Source organism: Oryzias latipes, chromosome 3, assembly GCF_002234675.1.
Source record: "Oryzias latipes chromosome 3, ASM223467v1".
NCBI classification, from domain to species: domain Eukaryota; kingdom Metazoa; phylum Chordata; class Actinopteri; order Beloniformes; family Adrianichthyidae; genus Oryzias; species Oryzias latipes.
In genome coordinates, this window is record NC_019861.2 from 21,525,393 (window position 1) to 21,538,172 (window position 12,780).

Sequence of the window (12,780 nt, forward strand, 5' to 3'; positions counted from 1 at the left end):
CTTTTAGCCAACCTCTTCCTCTGGACGCATTCCTGTACTTCCTCATTCCACCACCAAGTCTTTTTACCGTCTTTCCTCTTTCCAGATGACACACCTAGCACCTTCCTACCTGTTTCCCTGATAATTTCTGCTGTAGTTTCCCAGTCATCTGGAAGCTCATCCTGACCACCCTCACAAGTTTCTTCATTCTGTAGCTTCCACCACTTGGTCTTCTTTTCTGTTTTCCCTCTCTTCTTCTTCCTGACCTCCAGAGTCATCTTACACACCACCATGCGGTGCTGTCTGGCTACACTCTCTCCTACCACCACTTTGCAGTCATTAACCTCTCTCAAATTACCTCGTCTACACAGGATGTAGTCCACCTGAGTACTCCTACCTCCACTTCTGTATGTCACTCTATGTTCCTCTCTCTTCTGGAAGTAAGTGTTGACTACAGCCATTTCCATCCTCTTTGCAAAGTCCACCACCATCTGTCCCTCCAGATTCCTTTCCTTCACACCAAACCTGCCCATCACCTCCTCATCACCTCTGTTGCCCTCACCAACATGCCCATTAAAGTCTGCTCCAATAACAACTCTCTCTCCTCTGGGGATACTCTCGATGACCTCATCCAACTCACTCCAGAATCTCTCCTTCACTTCTAACTCACAGCCAACCTGTGGCGCATACCCACTGACTACATTCACCATCACCCCTTCAATTTCTAACTTTAGGCTCATCATCCTGTCTGAGACTCTTTTCACCTCTAGAACACTGTTTACAAACTCCCCCTTCAGAATCACTCCTACCCCATTTCTCTTCCATGATAGAACAGTTTGTATCCTCCTCCAATACTACGTGCCTTGCTGCCCTTCCACCTTGTCTCCTGCACACACAGTACATCTACCTTCCTTCTCTCCATCATGTCTGCCAGCTCTCTGCCTTTCCCTGTCATTGTACCAACGTTAAGAGTCCCTATTCTCAAACCTATGTTCCTGCCTTTTCCATTCTCTCTCTGGCCACGGACCCTTCTGCCTCCCCTCTTTCTTCGACCAACAGTAGTCAAATTTCCACCGACACCCTGTAGGTTAACAGCATTGGTGGCGGTCGTTGTTAACCCGGGCCTCGACCGATCCGGTATGCCTAAAGTGTTGTGGATGATTCGCATGGTTATTTTGGCAATATTTACGCCGGATGCCCTTCCTGACGCAACCCTCTCTATTTATCCGGGCTTGGGACCGGCACAGAAGTAACGGGCTTGCATCCCCTGTGGCTAGATTATGCTAGTTTTAATAGTTTTATATTTATTTATATATTTTTTATTTCATTTATATTTTTGGAGTTTTGTTGTTTGTAGTAATTTTTATTACGTTCTATAACGTTTTATTTGAAGAAAAAGTTATTTTCTTTTCTTTTCGGTTTTTTTTTTTTTTGGTGAAGAAAAGGTTGAGACGGATCCTTTTCCTGGTGCTGACGTCACGGTCTGCGCTTCTTCTCATTGGCTGAGCTAAAGACGAGCCGCCGTTCCCAGGACAACGAACGACACCGAACAAAACGCTGAAGTTTTGACAGAACAAACATTACTTCGCAAACTCAAAAGTTCAGTTGGGTTTTGATAGTAAAAACGATAGAGGGTTGGTTTACGAAGACTATTCGCTGAAAAGCTTTAGAAAGATGGTAAGTTTTATCCACCAGGCCTGGCGGACTAGCTTAATTATTAATACTAGCCATTAGCTGTGCCACACCACCAGTTAACTGGTTCGAGGTAATGATTGTAACCCGTTTTTCGACCGGAATAGAGTCGACACTGGATGCACAGCCAGCAGCAGAGGTTCATTTCTCAGCGGCAGACGCAGGAGATGCGGAGAGAGCAGGAAACTCGGCGTCTGGACAGAGAGAAGCAGCTGCAGGCCGGCATGAGAGAGGAGGACAGCAGCGACAGGAGAAGGTACCTGCGACAGGTGCAGCAGGAGCTACAGCAGAGACAACTGGAGACTGCTATCCAAAAGGTTTGGTTGATTTCTGACATTCTGTGAGCATTTCTCTGTCTACAAAGCACTTTAATTTGTGTATAAAAACCGTTTTGGATGGGCGGGCTGACCCCCCCTTGGAAACAAACCCTGGTTTCCCATGCGCCAGTCCTACACACACCCAACTGAACCATCCAAACACAAAAAACCTAAAAAAATTAAATTTACCTTTATGTATCCCACAGAGGAGAAATTCACCAGTCATGTCAAGTCACAACACACAATACTGATCACCAAATAAGCAAACAAATAAATGAACTGGCATTCACTTAGCTCTTTGAAAGATTGTAAACAAGCAAAGCTTGACTTAACTGTTTTTATCAAATAAAATATTCTTTACTTTTACTGAAGCTTGTAGAAATGATGTGCATTCATTTAATTTACAGACAGAAGAACAAAGGAGAGACAGAGAGAAGCAGCTTGAACAAGAAGAAAGAATGGCCCAAGAATTGGCTCGTATCAACCATGAGAGGCAGAGGGAAGAACGAATGAGACAGCGCATTCGAGAGAACAGGTAAGATTTTCTGGGTTATGGTTGAACAAACAGACATTTTTGAATTGAGCTTTCCTGTTTTTTTTAACGTTCAGCTTGGAGCTTCGGGAGCTGGAGACAAAGCTGAGGTTGGCATATCTGAATAAGGAAAGAGCTGCACAAATTGCTGAGAAGGAAGCGAAGAGGTTTGAAACTTTGGTGAGCACTGCCCTCTTTGGCTCACTGTTGAGGTTGAAACAGTCAATAACACTAATTTATCAAAAAAAATAAACATCCAGTGGTTTTTGCTTACCAGTCAGAAGAAATAAAATGTAAAATCTGCTTGTATAAAGTATACATTACCCCCTAAAGAACAGTGAACAACAATTGATATTTAAACTTATTAAAACTTTATTTAAAGTAAGGGCTTTCCTTTTGACTGTATACGTTTGGCAAGGACAGTGACAGAAAAAATAGTCTAAATTTATTGTCCTGCATTGACAATAAATCAAGCAGTCGATCAAATAATCTCATTCATTCATCTTCTAAACGCGTTTTGTCCCGTTCTGGGTCACGGGGCTGCTGGAGCCTATCCCGGTCACTTGTGGGCGAAGGCCGGGGACATGCTGGACAGGTCGCTAGTCTGTCACAGGGCCACAATCACACACCCATGGAATTAGCCTACCTATGTATTTTTATTTTATTATTAGTTTTTTGTGTTTTTCCTTTGTTTTTATTGCTTGAAAAAAACCTAATTAAACCAAACCAAAATACAAGATCCCAAAGTAACCTGAATAAGACAGTCATGAAGGTTTAATAAAGAAAAAAACATTTGTGATGTTTAACTTTACCATGGAAACCTTCTATTGTGGAAAAAATATTCATCTTTACTTAAAGTAGATGCCAGTTGTTGTTCACTCCTTTTTTCTATCTTGTCAATATTAGAACAAAAAAGAAATGACTCCAAAGTACAAACCTTTAAAACACTTTTGAACGTTTTTTGTGCTTTCAGCGTGAAGATGCAGAATTAACTCACAAAATAAAGAGTGAAGATGAGCAAGCATCAATTGAGCAGCAGAAGCTGGAGCAGAAACGTTATGAGCAGCAGCTGCAGTACCAGAAAGAGCTGGAACAGCAGCTGGTCGAGCAGGAGCGCAAGAGGCAACAAGCATATGAGGAGTTCCTCAAAGAGAAGCTCATGGTGGACGAGATCGTCAGAAAGATTTATGAGGAAGATCAACTGTGAGTCATTTATTTTGGAGTACTTTGTACTAAAACACAACAGAATTCTGAACATTGTTTTAAAGTTTAGAGAGTGTCTCAGCAAATATCACCTTCTTCTTTTTTCCAGCAACTTAGATGCCCTAATTCTAATATTTAACTTTTTTCTTTTACATAAAAGAGGAAGACAGCTGAAGTTACAGAAGGTCAAAGCCACTCAGCAGGACATCGAAGAGTTCAAACAACAGCAGGCTGAGTGGAGACGCATGGAGCAGGAAAAGGTGGAGGCTGAAAACAGACGCATCAAGGAGTTTGCAAGCCAGCAAAAGCAAATGGAGGAAACCAGAATGGCCAAAATCAAAGAGCGTGAACAAGCCAAAGATCACCTTTACAAAATGGTTAACACATTTTTCACAGTTCAGTTACCGACACAGAGAGCAGTTTATAACGGGCATCCCCCCTTTCTGTTCTAAAGCTGTGTGAGAACATTAAAGAAGAGCGGCAGCAGCGTGAAGAGATGGAGCGCATTCGAGAGGAGCTGTATCTGGAGGAGCAAGAGGAGGCAAACCGTCAGAGGGAAATTGTAAGATTTCATTTAGATAAAAAAATAAATGTGCAAAGATGTAGTTTCTGTAGATCATTCTTTAAAATGGGTCAGGTTCAAACACAGTACTTTTATTTTGAAACATTAAAACAGCAGAAAGGTTGGTTGAGAGTGGAGAGACAAATTCAAATCCCATCATGACTCCATCATTACATATTGAGCATCCTTGGCTTCTTTCTTGGTTACTTTTTTTTCTTCAACATTTGGAATGTACAAACAGACTTTTAAAAAAGTTTTTTTGAGAATGAACACTGACTGCAGCAAACCTGCATCAACAAATTGTGAGATTCCTTAAAAGCAAACAATTATTAGAAAATATATAAAGTAATGATAATAAATTAATATGCCAGCTTTATCAAAACATTTTGTAGAAGAGATAGTTACTTGTGCTCACAACTCAAAAAAATCTTAATTTTTGTAGTTCTCTATGAACAACATTCGGTTGATATGTTTTAATATGATTAAATATTGATTTTTTGTGCTTTGAAGTTTGGTTTAACTGTACAGATATCCGTAAAAGTGTTCTTTAAATTGTTATCATTTATTTATCATTTTTATCAAAGATTTCTATAATTTTTACTGCTGCTGCTATTATTTTCTTTTCTTTGATCAAACAGCAAGAGATGGAGGAAAAGATCAGAAAGAGGCTGATGATGCAGCAATCCTGCCAGGAACAAATGGCTTTCATTGAGATGCGGAGGCAGGCGGAGAAGGAAGAAGAGGAGGTTTTTAGGAAAATGATGATGGCAAAGTTAGCAGAGGACGACCGCATTGAGCAGATGAATGCACAAAAACGCCGCAGGAAGCAACTTGAACATAGAGAAGAGGTGGAGAAACTGTTAGAGGACAGGAGACGGCAGCGCGAGGCTGACATGGTATGACTCATACGCTCCAACTCCATCATGGGATCATCAATAAGGTGGTTTCGATGTTGCGTTGCTACACCTTAGGTTTTTTTTCCCCAAAATGCAAGTTTTGCAATTGACAACAGGGCTGGGGATCACTCCCACAACACTGAATCTGTTTAATTTAGATTCACAATTAACTCAATTTGTGAATCTAATTTATGATTTAGATTTCCATCCCAAAGAAATTTGTTTTGTTTTAACGATTTAATTTGAAAAATTAGAATAGAAATTCTTACATTAAAAAGATTCCCTTTCCCTTTAAAAAAAAAATTGTGTTTAAAAGGAAATTGATTCATAAGTTAGTTTAATCAATATAAATTTTTTAATAATCTATTTTAGATGAATAGATTGGATATGTATTCAGTGTAACATTGTATTTACATACTTTTCTTCTTCTCACTACTTCTCAGATTACATTGACTTTCCTTGGTAAAGACTATCTTGATTTTTCTGTTTCAAGGAAATGAAAGCTCAGGAGAGAGCCCGCGAACAAGAGACGGAAGCTCTGCATAGAAAGATAATAGAAGAAGAGAGGCAGAAACTCCTGAAGCGTCATGCAGCAAAACTCCTGGGATACTATCCTCAGGTATGAAATGGTGATGAAAGCCTTTCTCCAGACCTGATATCTACAGTATACCATGTATCCCAGTCGATCTGAGCAAAGAGATGCTTTAGGAAAGTGAGCTCAGGTCTGAATGACCAACTCTTGTTAGAATTCATTGTGTTGCTGTAAGCTGTTCCAATTTAATTACAAAAATGTGACATTATTAGAGAAATGTGAACTATAGTTAACCTCACCTTAAAAGTATGATATCAGATGTGTTTCAGACTTTAATGTGCTTTTTTTTTTAATTCACTAAGATCTTGCTGTTTAAGGACTTGCAAAGTAAACATTTTGACTTCCAAAATCTTCATTCCAAACAGTTTTTTAAAGAGTTCCTACGGAACCTGTTGTTTTTCAGCCTGGCCTTAAATCAACAAGTATTTGAATCGAGGAACAGAAGACCCCTGAAACTGGTTTTGTTAGTCCATTAGAACTGCATTAGCGTGTGTATTTAGCTCTATCCACTACTAAAGTGTTAACCTGAGACACATTTAAGCACCTATGTACAGATCATTCCCTCTGCTTCATCCACCTGTCAGAGAATCACTCAGTGGTACATGTCTTTCAGGGCTTGCTGCGTGAAGATGACCTTGGGCTCTTTGATGAAGATTTCCAAAAGAACTTCAAAGCCCATCCGCCTGACGCCTTCTCTGAAGATGGTTGGGAAGAAGATTGAATGTCTATGTCATTTGACGTTTGTTTGTTGTTTGCCACTAGAGGGCAGTGTAGCTTTTCAGAGAAAATGCTGTGGGTTTTAGTGACCAAAAATTCTGTTCTATTGAGTTTTTTAATTATATGGCAGATTTACCTTTGATGCAATGAAAACACAGTATGAAGATGCATGTTTTTATTAAGTCTGAGATTCATAACATTCAATAAAATTGGTTGAAAGCAAATGATTTTTCAAATGATCTTTAAAATGTGAAATGCCTGTGGCTCAGATTTTTATTCCAGCTTTGAGATTTAAAACCTTTTTTTATTTTTACCATGCTTTGTATTTATAACTTTCCCCAATCTAAAGCTTTCATGAACTCCTCTTCAGTGAAGGACAGCAGCTTTGCAGCTTCAAAGTGCATCTATGAAATATAAAGGTCAAATTTCAGTAGAAAAAAAAACATAAACACAAGATATAAAAAATGTAACACACTTACCTTTTGTCTTTTGAGAATGTCAATTAACTTGAGTTGTTTTTTGAAGCCCACAATCAATTCAGCTTTCTGTTTCTGAAGCGTGTTGTTTTCAGCGATCAGTCTCTCTCTACTCTCATGGTCCTCACTGATCTTGTCCTTATTTCATGTTTCAGGAAAGAAAGGGAGAAAAAAAACATTGTTAATGAAGCATCAGTTAAAAATGACAAATAATTTAGCTTGCTGCTTTACTAAAGCATGAAAGAATAAACAAACGTGTCCTAATATGAATGTTTAAAAGGTAAATATTCTGTAATTATTGGGCAAATTGTGCATTTTTATTCATTTTTAGGAATAGAAAATAAACAGTAAAAATGACCGAATACTTTGAAAAATGACTTAAATCTAAGGGATCTTTTCTTTTGTGAGCTTTTTGACACTTTATTTTAAATTTTTTACTATTCTAAAAAATATGAAGAGTTTATTTGTGGTGAGAGAGAAAACAAATCACAAAAAACAAACAAGTATATCACTTACCAAAAAGAAAGAAGAACTTTTTTCTAAAATTTGTGCCATGTGTCGAATGAAAGTTTTTATACTTCGTGAAATTGTTTAGCAGAGCAAGCATAAAGCAAGTTTATATGTAACTTACATGTAGTCCATTCATTTGGCAAATAATATAAACGATTTTTGAAAAAATGAGCGAATGTCCAAAGTCAAGATTCAAACATCTGGAAGAAAATTCTAACACAATTAGTTTTGATATAAACTGATCTTCATAATCATACTTCCATTCTGTAGATAACAACAGCTCTTGATTTTCTACAACTTCTAAAATTCAACAAGGTTGTTTTTTTTATAAATCTCACTGCTGCTCCTTTGTAAATTATGATACAAAAACAGTTTCAGAATAAGTTATAAATAAATAAAAAAGTTTAAATTGTGAAATGAAGGAAATAAAGGGATGAAGTGAACATTGTGGCTTTACAGTCTGTGCTCTTCTGCTCTGTGGTGCTTTTACCTTGTTCATCTGCTTGCTTTTATTTAGCTGGGTCTTTAAGCATTCCACCTCCTCCAGAGCTCTGTTCAAGCGGACCTCTGCTGTGCTGTGGACACCTGCTGCCTGTTTCTGGGATCTTTTTAAATGTTCTATTTCCTACACAGAGCAAATCCAGAATTCAGCTCTCCAGAACAGAAAAGGATCATAAATCATGACTCTGATGAATGTACAATTGGGCCGCTGACACATACCTTGTTTAAAGCAGACACTTGCAGCTGAAGAGCATCACATTTTTTGGAGGAATCTTCAGCTAAAGCTTTGTGCTTCTCAATCTGTGTTTGCTGAATGTTTGTGGTCCTCTGCAGCCTGGTGCGATCTTCCTCAAGCTCCTTAATTTTTGCACACAGATTGGTGTTTTCATCATCCTGCATTAGAATGAAAAAAGGTTCAGTGGAGTTTGTTTTTTCGTTGAACTGAGTTCAACAAAAAATGTTTTAACCACACTTGTATTCATGTATATTGGAAATGTAAAAACTCAAAACACTATCTTAACAATTTCTCTAAGTGTACCGGTATTTCTATTTCATAAAAAATACAGTACCTTCTTATAATATTCATGTGACAGTTGGTCCAGTTCCTCCTGCAAAATTCTTAGTTTTGCTTTTAAAATTCGAATGTGAGCATCAGAAACACCTTCAAAAGCATAAAGAATACCAAACAAGTTTTAATGTTTAGGTTTAGCCTGCCCAAAGATATTTATCTGTAACTTCTCTTTTTTTTAAACATATTTTTTAGCAGAAAATGAGAAAAAAAGATGACGAATGAAGTTAATACTATGAAGTACCAAAAACTACATTTATTGTTACCTTTGATAGAAGTGCATTTATTTTGTGGACACTGACAAATAAGACATTTTCTTAAGAAATCATAATAATGTGTTTGTGTTTTGTGCTTCTTCAGTAGCCAGGAGCGTACCTGACCCTAGAAAGTCTTCAGCGCTGCACACGTCCTCCCCAGCATTTTCACTGGAAGCTGTGTCATTTATCTCCTCCTCCAGTTTCTGAATGGTTTTTGCCAAAAAGAAATCTGCAGTGTCATCTCCAGCTGCAGAATTATGAGACGCCTTTGCACTTCTGAAACCAAGCAAGCAAAATCTTTGATTAAAGAGTAACAGAGATAGAAGTTATCGGATTGACCTATAAAATAATACTCACAATGATTTATTCTGGGGCTTTTTTCCCTGTTTTGTGTTTTGTGCAGCCGATGTGAATTTATTTTTGGGCACCACCTAGGAAAAAAGTGCATGCGACTAAAACAAAGACAATCTAGTGTCTGAAGGACAAATGCCTCAAAGTTTTACAAAATACAAACATTTTGGATTTGATGGATTGATACCTTTCTGCTAGGATCCTCCACAAGACATGGCTCAAACTGCGTTATACTGCAAATACGTAAAAACATCCAAACTTTTTCTTAAAGTGCAATTATTTTTGGGTGATACCTTAATTAAAAACAGATTTCGTACTGCACATTTTAACTGGAAGACTCTCACACAGTGTTAACAACCAAAAGAAGTGAAGCTTTGAGTTAGAGATCTGAATTACCTTGAATCGTCAATGTCTTCGGTGTCAGAGAGAAGGACATTTGAAAAGGGCCTTGACAGAACTTCACTTTGTTCTCTCTAAAATGTGATTTAAAAAAGGGAATCTGTTTAAGCTTAGATACCTTCCCTTCTGGTTTTACTGTAACTTTTGTTTTTACATGTAATGCCATTACTTACCATGAGTTGTTCTGTTTGTCTCACTAGATCTGCTGTTTTGGCTTCAAGCTCCACATTTATTAATCTGATGAAAGTAAAGCAAAAACAAGTTTTGTTTTTTAATAATAGCTGCTTTGTGATTAATAGCTAAATGTTTCTGAGCTGAATAAGAGCATTAAATGATGTAAATCCACTAGATTTGAAAGAATTTTAAGAAAAGACTAGGAAATGACAACAACTCTACTTAAATAAGAGGTAGGTAGGAATAATTCCTGAGCACCAGATGTGCTGATACATACATAATGGAACAGAATAGGGTTTTCTGTGTTTTTTACTAAGGAAAACTGTTGCAAAGAAAACAGATTCCTAAATGCAAATGTCATTGCAACTCTTTATTAGTCAGAAGTATGTTTGTTATCATACATGAAACGGCATTGTGGTGGCGGTCTTACCTGTACTCCTCTTCCTTTGATAAAAGGTCATGTGGGGGGGTTTTGCTTAGATCACAGGCAGACTTTGCCTGCGGTCTGAACTGAACTTTCTTTGCCTTCCCTGCCTTACTGGTGGAGGATGGACGATTCTCTGTCTACAAAGACACGCAAGAGAATGAAGACGTATGTCATAAAAAGGTCAAAATAATTATTGGACTAAGTTTTAATGGCACTCCACATTTTCCCTTCCCTTGGATATCAAGCTCACTGCTTGCTCAAATGCTCTTTCACATTTGAAAGTGGACCGGCTTTGACAGGAAATGAAACATCATGTGAAGCATCTTTGTGAACCTTTAATCATTTGACTCAGTAATAATCATATTATAGACAAAATATAAAAAATTGCAAAAACTAAAAAGACAACTAGAATACTACTAATGAATAATTAATAGAAACAATCACATCAGTACTTTCCACACAAAACAAAATTGCTCTGCAGTAAGCTAATGATTGATAAACGTACTTATTTAATTCAATAAATCATCTAATCTATTAATGAACTGGAGCTGGGTATAACTGAATCAGTTTGACTTAGATTCACAGTTTGGTTACATTTCTTATTTCTCATGATTTGATTCATTATTAAGTCAAAATAAATGTTTCCATTTGAAACCACTTTTGTCAGTTGGTAAAACCAGAATTTTAATGTAACTCGTGATTTAAAAAAAAAAGGTTTAAACTTGTTTGTTAAATGTGGCATTGCTTTATTAAAACTAATCAGAAAAGTAGTTTTTGCTTTAAAGATATTTAAGAAAAAGCTTTAAAGGGCAATGAAGTCATCCATTTTTTTTTAGAGGATTTGGAAGCAGCTTTGAAGGTCGCCTGAAATGAGAGCATTAATGGTTTTTATGTACTCGGTTCACAAAAGAACGGCAGACACACGCGAGTGCACAAAGGGCAGTTTGTCAGGCTGCATGTTGGCGAAAGTGCGATGAATTTGAGCTGACAAGACTTTCAACTCCTGCTGGACAGGAGACATACATTTAAGACTTTACATAAGACGCGTAATCTTAAACATACCTTTGAAAAGACAGACCGGACCGTTTTATTCGAACTTCTTTCAGCCATTGCGACGAAAAAAACAAAACAAGGTTCGGGTATCTTAGCAACAACAGATAGGACGCGGACGCACTACGGCAATACCCTAAAGACATTCGAATGCCCGGACCTTTCAAAATAAAATCACATTTGCTGAATCAGACACATGCTGGTAATTTTATGAAAATGAATCAACTTTAGGTACTTTTATCAATTTGGGTTGTTTTCTAAATGTACAAACATGGGGATATTTAAAGTTGTACTAATTAAGTAAATATTCTTAAATTTATGTTAAGTATTAGCGCCACATTATGTTACTATTAGTTGTGTTTTTAAAATTTCATTTTGTTTTCTGGAAATTAATTTTGTTTCCCAAAAGGTTTTTTTCATTTTTGTTTTTTACGTTACTGTTTTTGAAGTTTTGTTTTGTTTTCTAAAATGTAACGCTGCATTTTAACTTTTGTTTTGTTTTCTTTAATTTTCATTGTGATCTTTAAAATGTTTTGTGTCGAGTGTTTGGGGATCTGATTTGCACTTCAGGGTCATAGTGTAACAATTAATCAACTTAATCAATTATATTTATTCCTATGATCCAACCAGATCGGTTTGAGGCAAGCTGTCAATTGAATTATATCGAATCAACCTACACCATTACAAAACCATTTAAAAAATGAAATAAATGGATTCGATCTTGGAAAATACCAATTGGATTGAGGCACAGTAGGTTCATTTCACTATGACATAAAAAGTCCAGTTGCCAACGCAGAGGACGAAAAAATAGAACAAGCCATCATTCCAGTCCAAGGTGTGGAAACACTGAATTTTGCAAAGACACATGACCATACAGTCTGGTAGAATGTTGTGATAATATTCCATTTGTATTACTTCCATATGAACAAACAGCATTGAACTTCTGAGACTAAAATGTGAATGGATTTACCAATAATTCTTGTTTGCTTGTTTGTACACAAATTTAATTTACACTTGGTTGTCTTGAAAAAGAACAACCAAAAAAGAACAACCAAAAAAGAACAATAAATGTATCAGAAATGCACAGTAGGTGCTTTACAAACATGATTTTTAGGTACACATGTGATATGAACTCACAAAAATCTCTCACACACACGGGGAGATTCACAAACGAGAACGGGATTTTGAATGCACATTCTGCAATTCGTATGATCTGTGAGTTCACATTACATGTGTACCTAAAAATCATGTTTGTAAAGCACCTACTGTGCATTTCTGATACATTTATTGTGAATTTCTAAAATGTTTTTGTGAAAAACAGTGTGCACATTTGTGAGAAACACTTATTGTGCATTTGTAAAACATTCAGTGTGCATGTGTGAAACACAATGTGTGTGTTTGTGAAACACAGGGTGTGCATTTGTGAAACACAACGTGTGCATTTCCAAATTTATTTAGCACGTTTGCATAAAATGACATTTGTGAATTGAAGTTTGTGCATTTGTGACTCGGAGTGTGTGCAATTCTGAATTATGAGACTGTTCTGACCTCATACCTCTTTACTATAGTTAACTGCT

General features: G+C 37.0%; 2 protein-coding genes across 2 annotated transcripts; one reads left to right on the forward strand and one right to left on the reverse strand.

Moving 5' to 3' along the window:
* Nucleotides 1–1,477: 1,477 nt before the first annotated feature.
* mns1 (meiosis specific nuclear structural 1) lies at nt 1,478–6,714 on the forward strand. Its single transcript, XM_004067182.4, has 10 exons — nt 1,478–1,656; nt 1,779–1,988; nt 2,396–2,523; nt 2,598–2,700; nt 3,494–3,723; nt 3,884–4,100; nt 4,178–4,285; nt 4,924–5,181; nt 5,675–5,800; nt 6,387–6,714. The coding sequence occupies exons 1-10, from the start codon at nt 1,654–1,656 to the stop codon at nt 6,492–6,494; spliced, it is 1,491 nt and encodes a 496-aa protein (XP_004067230.1). The 5' UTR covers nt 1,478–1,653; the 3' UTR covers nt 6,495–6,714.
* On the reverse strand, nt 6,651–11,340 carry tex9 (testis expressed 9). The gene is made up of 12 exons (XM_004067183.4): nt 11,216–11,340; nt 10,157–10,290; nt 9,726–9,789; nt 9,550–9,626; nt 9,341–9,386; nt 9,160–9,233; nt 8,921–9,078; nt 8,547–8,638; nt 8,197–8,370; nt 7,967–8,101; nt 6,970–7,104; nt 6,651–6,894 (listed from the first exon to the last, which is right to left on the reverse strand). The coding sequence occupies exons 1-12, from the start codon at nt 11,261–11,263 to the stop codon at nt 6,817–6,819; spliced, it is 1,215 nt and encodes a 404-aa protein (XP_004067231.1). The 5' UTR covers nt 11,264–11,340; the 3' UTR covers nt 6,651–6,816.
* Nucleotides 11,341–12,780: the final 1,440 nt, after the last annotated feature.